General features: G+C 44.2%; 2 protein-coding genes across 2 annotated transcripts; both read right to left on the bottom strand.

The window, feature by feature from the left end:
• Positions 1–973: 973 nt before the first annotated feature.
• LOC141590597 (uncharacterized) lies at positions 974–2,470 on the bottom strand. Its single transcript, XM_074411174.1, has 3 exons — positions 1,978–2,470; positions 1,382–1,506; positions 974–1,207 (listed from the first exon to the last, which is right to left on the bottom strand). Exons 1-3 carry the CDS (start codon positions 2,468–2,470, stop codon positions 974–976), a joined length of 852 nt encoding a protein of 283 aa, XP_074267275.1.
• Positions 2,471–2,504: 34 nt separating this feature from the next.
• On the bottom strand, positions 2,505–8,004 carry LOC141590590 (uncharacterized). The gene is made up of 5 exons (XM_074411169.1): positions 7,822–8,004; positions 6,761–6,818; positions 3,205–5,574; positions 2,687–3,054; positions 2,505–2,510 (listed from the first exon to the last, which is right to left on the bottom strand). The coding sequence occupies exons 3-5, from the start codon at positions 5,570–5,572 to the stop codon at positions 2,505–2,507; spliced, it is 2,742 nt and encodes a 913-aa protein (XP_074267270.1). The 5' UTR covers positions 5,573–5,574; positions 6,761–6,818; positions 7,822–8,004.
• Positions 8,005–8,621: the final 617 nt, after the last annotated feature.

The following is an 8,621-nucleotide window of genomic DNA, read 5'->3' as shown; positions in this document are numbered from 1 at the left end:
ACAGTGGCGCCTCCGTTACGACCTCCCCGAGTCCACGGTGGCGCCACCCCAATCCCAACCATAAACTCGCCTGAAACCCAGTAACCCAACACCCGTTTCCTAACCCTCTGTCGAAACTGCCTATCTCTGCTAACCTAGCCACCTACAACCACCCCAAAAACCACCACTTGACTCGTCACACACCCCACTACCCAACTACTCTGTCAACAACCACCACGCACGACTGCCTAAGACACACAACCCCAACCAAAACCCGACTCTAAAACGAGAAAAACAGAGCAGGGACTCAACTATTACCTTTACCGCCACTAAAACCACCACCACAGCCGCCTATGACCGTCGACAAATGGCCCTAGTCCTTCCCTGCTACACTGTCAAGACTTGCCCTCACTCTTTCTCCCTCGAATTGCGTGAAATGGTGTTTGTGTTGGGCTTGAAAATGTCGATCAAATGGAACGTGGGTAGGAATTTGTAGGTGTTAAAGTTTTATGATTGTTTTGTCATTATATGATTAGTGGTAGGCGTAGTGTAAGTTAGGTGATTAGTGGTAGGCTTAGTGTAAATTAGGTCCTAATATTTAATTAAGGTTAGTGCCAGCAATTCAATTAATTTGGACCGGATAATCCCGTATAAACCCGTGTCAAATAACTTACATCGATACGACGCGAGTTAAATAAAATAACTTAACATAATTTTCGACTCAACAATTTATCCGACTTAAATAGTAATATAAAATGTATAATAATTAATGTATAATAATATCCGTTTAATAATATATAAAAATATGGGGTATTACAGTCTTCCCCCCTTAAAATGAACTTCGTCCCGAAGTTCGCTCATCTGACAAACTGCCACGCATCGATGTGGGTACCAAAACAGATGTTCTAGTAAAAAGGACTCGTGGTTTAGGCCTGAAAAACCGAAATGTTACATTCTACCCTCCTAAAAAGAAAGTTACGTCCCGTAACTTACCTCATGTAAACAGGTGTGGATAGTTCTCCCTCATGGAAGCCTCAGTCTCCCATGTAGCTTCCTCAACATTGTGGTTTGACCATAAGACTTTCACCAAAGCTATCTCACTATTCCTGGTCTTTCTCACTTTCCTATCTAGAATTTCCTTAGGTGTCTCTAGATAGGATAACTGCTCATCCACCTCGATTACCTCAGGACTCAGCACATGTGATGGATCGCTCAAGTATCTCCGCAACTGGGAAACATGAAAGACATTGTGAACTCTGGCTAATGCTGGTGGCAAAGCTAAACGGTATGCCACCTCTCCAACTCGGTCCAAAATCTCATAAGGTCCGATGAATTTCTGACTCAGCTTCCCTCGCTTTCCGAACCTCACAACTCCCTTCATTGGCGACACTTTAAGTAGTACCTTCTCTCCCACCTTGAAAGAAATGTCACCTCTTCTAGTGTCAGCATAGCTCTTCTGTCTGTCCTGGGAAGCTCTCATCTTTTGCCTAATAGTCTGTACATGTTCAACCATCTCCTGAATCATCTCTGGCCCCAAAATAACAGTGTCAGATCGATCATCCCAACACACAGGGCTCCTGCATTTCCTACCATAGAGTGCCTCAAATGGTGCCATCCCAATGCTAGCGTGATAACTGTTGTTGTAAGAAAACTCGATCAACCCTAGCCTGTCCTCCCAAGATCCGCCAAACTCTAGAACACAAGCTCTCAACATATCCTCGAGGGTCTGAATAGTCCTCTCTGTCTGTCCGTCAGTCGCAGGATGAAAAGCGGTGCTCATCTTCAGTTGAGTGCCCATCAATGACTGCAATTCCTGCCAGAACTTGGATAGAAATCTGGAATCCCTGTCAGAGACTATATCCTTAGGCACACCATGCAACTTTACCACATTCTGAACATAAGCCTTAGCCAACTCAGCCTTACTCCAAGTGTCTTTCATAGGAATAAAGTGAGCTGACTTGGTCAACCTGTCGACGATTACCCAAATCATGTTGTTACCTCTTTGGGTCCGAGGCAACCCAACAATGAAGTCCATGGATATACTCTCCCATTTCCACTCTGGCACTTCTAGTGGCTGCACCTTCCCTTGCGGTCTCTTGTGTTCACCCTTCACCCTCTGGCATGTCAAGCATCGAGACACAAACTCAGCGACCTCCTTCTTCATGTTAGGCCACCAGAACGTCTTCTTGAGATCCTTGTATAACTTATCCCCTCCAGGATGCACAGAGTAAGGAGTAGCATGTGCCTCAGTAAGAATCTTGTTCTTTAGTTCCTCTATAGCTGGCACACACCATCTATGTCCAAACCTTAAACTCCCATCTGAATGAATTTTGAATTTAGAGTAAGGTTCTGCACCTGCCTTCTCTACCGCATTTCGCCATTTCTGGATTCTAGCATCCTCTTGCTGTAGTTCTCGAATCTCCTTGTACAACTCCGGCTCAATTGTCATATCTCCAATGGTCTCACCTCGTCGTATCATGTAAATCCCCATGTTCCTTAGCTCACCTAGCATCCTCACCCTGGATCTAGCGCTGATCAGAGCATGGACAGACTTCCGACTCAAAGCATCAGCTACGACATTCGCTTTCCCTTCATGGTAGAGTAAATCCATGTCATAGTCGCCAATCAGCTCGATCCATCTCCTCTGTCTCATGTTCAGCTCCTTCTGAGTATAGATATACTTCAGGCTCTTGTGATCAGAAAATACCTTGAAGGTCGCTCCATAGAGATAATGTCGCCACAACTTGAGAGCAAACACCACCGCTCCTAATTCTAGGTCATGGGTAGGGTAATTCTCCTCATAGGTCTTCAACTGTCGAGAAGCGTACGCGATTACCTTTCCGTTCTGCATCAACACACACCCGAACCCGTTCTTGGAAGCATCTGTATACACTTCGAAGTTATCATTCCCATCTGGCAAAGCAAGGATAGGAGCCGTGGTTAGGCGCTCCTTAAGTGTTAGGAAAGCCTTCTCACAACTCTCATCCCAAACGAACCTATTCTCCTTCCTCATTAGAGATGTCAATGGTTTTGCTATCTTCGAAAAGTCTTTGACAAACCTCCGGTAGTATCCAGCTAGTCCCAAGAAGCTTCGAATTTCGCCCACATTCTTTGGACTCTGCCATCTAGTCACCGCCTCGATCTTGCTAGGATCCACTGACACCCCCTCTTTGGAAATCACATGCCCCAGAAAGGCAACTTTCTTTAACCAGAACTCGCACTTACTCAATTTGGCATACAACTGATTTTTTGCCAAAGTTCTCAGTACTATCCTCAGATGCTCCTCGTGCTCTTTCTCATTTTTGGAGTAAACCAATATATCATCAATGAATACAACCACGAACTTGTCCAGATAAGGACTAAACACCCGATTCATTAAGTCCATAAATACAGCCGGCGCATTGGTCAATCCGAATGGCATGACCACGAACTCGTAGTGTCCATACCTAGTCCTGAATGCCGTCTTAGGAATATCCTCGTTCTTTATCCTCAGTTGATGATAACCCGACCTCAGATCAATCTTGGAGAACACTCCAGCTCCACTTAGTTGGTCAAACAAATCGTCGATCCTTGGCAAAGGGTAACGATTCTTGATAGTCACGTTGTTCAACTCTCGGTAATCCACACACAGCCTCAAACTTCCATCCTTTTTCTTGACAAATAGGACAGGTGCTCCCCAAGGTGAAACACTGGGTCGAATATAACCTTCCTCAGCCAATTCATCCAATTGCTTCTTCAATTCTTCCATCTCTTTCGGTCCCATTCGGTATGGTGGTTTAGAAATAGGTCCAGCTCCCGGTTTTAGATCAATGGAAAAGTCAACGTCTCGCTTAGGTGGTAGCCTGGGAATCTTTTCCGGAAATACCCCCTCGAAGTCTCTCACTACAGGTATGTCAGAAATCCTAGGGGCTTCAGACTCTCTATCCCACATCTGACACAAGATCAACTGGTCTCCCTTTCTCAGACTCGATTTAAGGGTGTTTACAGAAATAAATTTGATTTTGGGTTTCACCCTGTATCCCTTGTAGGTTACTCTGACTCCTTTAGGTCCTCTCAACGATATTTTCTTTTGGTAACAGTCAATGAAGGCTTTGTATTTTCCCAACCAATCCATCCCTAGAATCACCTCGAAACCACCCAATGGAAACTCCATAAGGTCACAGTGAAAAACAACCTCCCCAATCTGAATAGGTATACTAGTATAGATTCTATCGCAGGACACTGACTCTCCCGAGGGTACTGTAATAGAGTCATCAACTCTATCATAAACAGTAAGGTTTAAGGTTCTAACATGTTCCCTAGATATGAATGAATGTGTGGCACCAGAATCGAATAACACGAAAGTGGGTTTAGAATTGACAAGAAATGTACCAGTCACTACGTGAGCATCCTCCTTAGCTGCTTCCTTTCCCATGGCAAAGATCTTGCCGCTAGACTTAGCTCCAGACTGACTGGATGAAGCCGTACCCGGTTGCTTGTTCCCTTCATTCTGGTTCCTTTGAAAATTACCACTCCCACTGGGTTGGTTCAGCTGGCTGCGGTTGTGATAGCTGTTGTAGCTTCCCTGATAACTGTTACTTGCCCCAGATCGGGCACCTCCTCCATAACCAGGGTTAGGGATACGGTAGTTGTTGTACCCTGACCCCGCTGTACGAGATCCGCTGTACCCCGATGTAGGTGTCCGGAAACCCCCAGCTTGGTTTCTTCCAGAAATTCTGCACTCCCACTGTTTGTGTCCCAACTTCCCACAGCCGAAACAAGTGACCTTAGACGCATTACCTCCCATACTAGCACTCCTGTAACTGCTTCCGCTTTGATTTCTCATTCCCCCAGGAGCACTATTGGTGGAGTATCCACCGAACTTGCCTGAATTTGGCTTCTTGATCCCAGTATTATCACTGGCAGTTTCCAGCTTCCTCTTCTCAGCTTTTCCTTTCTTCTCCTCCTTGATCTGCTCGGAGAGCCTCTCAGCAGCACCAGCCCTCAGGTAGATGTCCTGAACGGTGGTAGGTGGAGCTGCCGTGAGTCTCTTCTTGATGTCCACCGTCAATCCCTTTTCAAACCTCATGGCCAGCATGGTCTCATTCCTAGCAAATTCGTCGATGTATGATGCCAACAGTCGGAATTTCCGGTGGTAAGTGTCCACCGTCATATCCTCTGTCATCCGAAATGTATCAAAGTCCTCCCTGAGCTTAGCTTTCCTGAACTCCGGCATGAACTGGTCCGTCAGTATCTCTTGGAATTCTAACCAAGACACATAGCCCTCCTCGGTGTCCCGAGCAATGTGTCGGATCTCCGCTTTATTCCTGATCCACCATTCTCCAGCCGAGGCCCTAAGATAGTGAGCAGCCTGGTCCACTTGCAGCTCCTCCGGACAAGCAATCAGCTCGAAGAGGTTGGTGAATTCCCGACACCACTCACCCAGTAAGTGAGGTTCCCCTTCTCCAGTGAAGATGGTGGGATTATGCCTCGCCACGATGTTACTTGTTTTAGCAGGATCAATTCTTTTGGCCTTTAAGGCCTCATTCTCTGCCCGTAGTTGATCTAACTCCTCCTGGGTGATGTCTACAGCTGTGTCCCTTACTCGAGGCATGACTAAAAGAAAATTTTAGGATTTAGCTACTACACAAAATTATATTGGCAGTTCTAGCCAATTTCATCACCTCTTACTTTACTTATCCTTCTAGCATGGTTTAGAGATCATATAACCGTATAGAAATATAAGTATGAATCAACTTTAAAACATGTAAGTATTATGCCACAACTTCCCATAAATTTTTTTTATGCAACAATTACTATACCAATCGGTTAACACTTAGGCAACGATATTTGAATTTCATGCCTAATATCATGTAACTTTTCTACCCTTTTCTCTCATATACACTCGGGGTTTTCCGGGTCAAACTGAGAGGGCCACTGGTTCAGTGTGAGGGGGCCCCTAACTCATCCTTTACCTTAATGGGCTCCTAACAGTTCTATCCCGGGGTTCATTTTATTTAGACTCTTCCTATGTTCATTGGATTCATTGGTTTAGGCCTGAGGATCTTTTGCTCTGATACCACTTTGTAACACCCCCATTTATTTAAGGGCCTGAACTAGGACTCCTTTGATAAAGAAGGGTGTTACCATCTCGGAAACCCGAGGCAGTAGATAACAAAGGAAAGATAAACAGTACTTTAAATTAAAACTTATAATGTTTACAACTGAATGGAAAAATGTCTCATCTGGAAATAAAGTCTGATAACTAAACAGAAATAAAAGTGGGCTAGCTCTAGGTCAGGTGATCCCAGCTCTCTTCCCATCCAGCTTCTATCAGTCACCGAGGTACCTGTCAATCTGCTCCCCATAAAACGGTTCATCACAGGTGTTCACGAATACACAGGGTCAACCACGAGGTTGAGTAGGGAAATAATAAAACAATATATTATGATATGCATGATACTCCGTCACCTCCATCACCATCCCAACTCAATCTCATATCTCATATCCCCTTACGCCCGGCCATACCGATCCCCGGCAGACACAACAATCGACCGTCGTCGATATACCAGCTCAATGGCTGAGGACACCAGGGCAGGTCCTGCAGAACCCGCCTGGGCCTTATCGTAATAATCTCATCTCCTCCAACTCCAACTCCGATGCAAATGACATGTATGAAATGTATGAAATGTATGAAATGACAATGCTCAATAAGACAGATGAGATAAATCAGATATGTCATATAATCACCGAACATACCACTCTTTATAATCGTAAGAACTCAATTAGTGTATTTCCCTACCTCAGTACTGCAGTCAAATGGACAGATGCTCAGTAATATTCCACAACAAATTCGCCCTCTGAAAGATAAATAATAATAAATGATTACTTGACTATTTCCGTTCCCAAAATAGAAGTTACTAAAAATAGAACTTCCTAAAATGGAAAAGTTTCCTTAATTGGAAACTTTCCCGATATAACAGTTTTCCAGTTTAACCAATCCGACTCTAACCCGTCTCTAAATTCTTTAAATTATTTAAATGACTCGGAGATTAAGTTAATTGATTATATAAGTAACTCGGGAATTGAATTAATGATTATTATGTTAATTAAGAGATTTAACGAATTAAATGATTAAGAAACCGAATCGAACTTAAACAACTCAAACACCCGTCTCCAATTATTTAAATAACCCGGAAGTTAAATTGATTAATTAATTAATACGATATATCCCGGATTCTAATTATTAAACTTGCGTTGACAAAAAACCCGTTTCGAAAACTAAATACAACACTTCCCTGCACACGCGTTTCCCCGCCACCACGCGCCACCACGGGGCCGTGTCAACCACCAGGCACGTTCCCCAACACGACCCCACCACACACCACCGGTACCAGCCTGGTCGACTGCCGCCGGCGAGTCGAACCAGCGCTGCCAACTCCCCCCCCTAGCAGTGGTTGCCGCCACCAACAGTCCTCTTTTACCACCCCATCACCACCACTGATAACCACGACACCCTATCCTACCACCACCATTTTGTTCGTCGTCAAACCCCGCACCCAGACACAGTGGCGCCTCCGTTACGACCTCCCCCGAGTCCACGGTGGCGCCACCCCAATCCCAACCATAAACTCGCCTGAAACCCAGTAACCCAACACCCGTTTCCTAACCCTCTGTCGAAACTGCCTATCTCTGCTAACCTAGCCACCTACAACCACCCCAACAACCACCACTTGACTCGTCACACACCCCACTACCCAACTACTCTGTCAACAACCACCACGCACGACTGCCTAAGACACACAACCCCAACCAAAACCCGACTCTAAAACGAGAAAAACAGAGCAGGGACTCAACTATTACCTTTACCGCCACTAAAACCACCACCACAGCCGCCTATGACCGTCGACAAATGGCCCTAGTCCTTCCCTGCTACACTGTCAAGACTTGCCCTCACTCTTTCTCCCTCGAATTGCGTGAAATGGTGTTTGTGTTGGGCTTGAAAATGTCGATCAAATGGAACGTGGGTAGGAATTTGTAGGTGTTAAAGTTTTATGATTGTTTTGTCATTATATGATTAGTGGTAGGCGTAGTGTAAGTTAGGTGATTAGTGGTAGGCTTAGTGTAAATTAGGTCCTAATATTTAATTAAGGTTAGTGCCAGCAATTCAATTAATTTGGACCGGATAATCCCGTATAAACCCGTGTCAAATAACTTACATCGATACGACGCGAGTTAAATAAAATAACTTAACATAATTTTCGACTCAACAATTTATCCGACTTAAATAGTAATATAAAATGTATAATAATTAATGTATAATAATATCCGTTTAATAATATATAAAAATATGGGGTATTACAGATGATGATGATGATGAGGCTTTGTTGACAAGCCGGACTGCTTCACGCCTCTTAATCCAATAATTCCGTTGATGTTCAAGGGATGCTTTGATTAATGGGTGTTGATCGGCGGGAAGCCCGGCGAGAACCTTCCCATCATCTTCAATCGTTTGTGTAAGCCATTCTTCGTTGTTGATAAAATTAGGGTTCATTGCCATGTTGTTTCAATTAATGAATGTTAGTAAAGGATGCTTTAATATGTTGGTAAAGGATGCTTTAATATTTATAGCTAGTAATATTTAATTTAATTTTTTTTTATTT

The sequence above is a fragment of the Silene latifolia genome, chromosome 1, assembly GCF_048544455.1.
Source record: "Silene latifolia isolate original U9 population chromosome 1, ASM4854445v1, whole genome shotgun sequence".
NCBI lineage: Eukaryota > Viridiplantae > Streptophyta > Magnoliopsida > Caryophyllales > Caryophyllaceae > Silene > Silene latifolia.
This window is presented reverse-complemented; position numbering and strand designations above follow the sequence as displayed.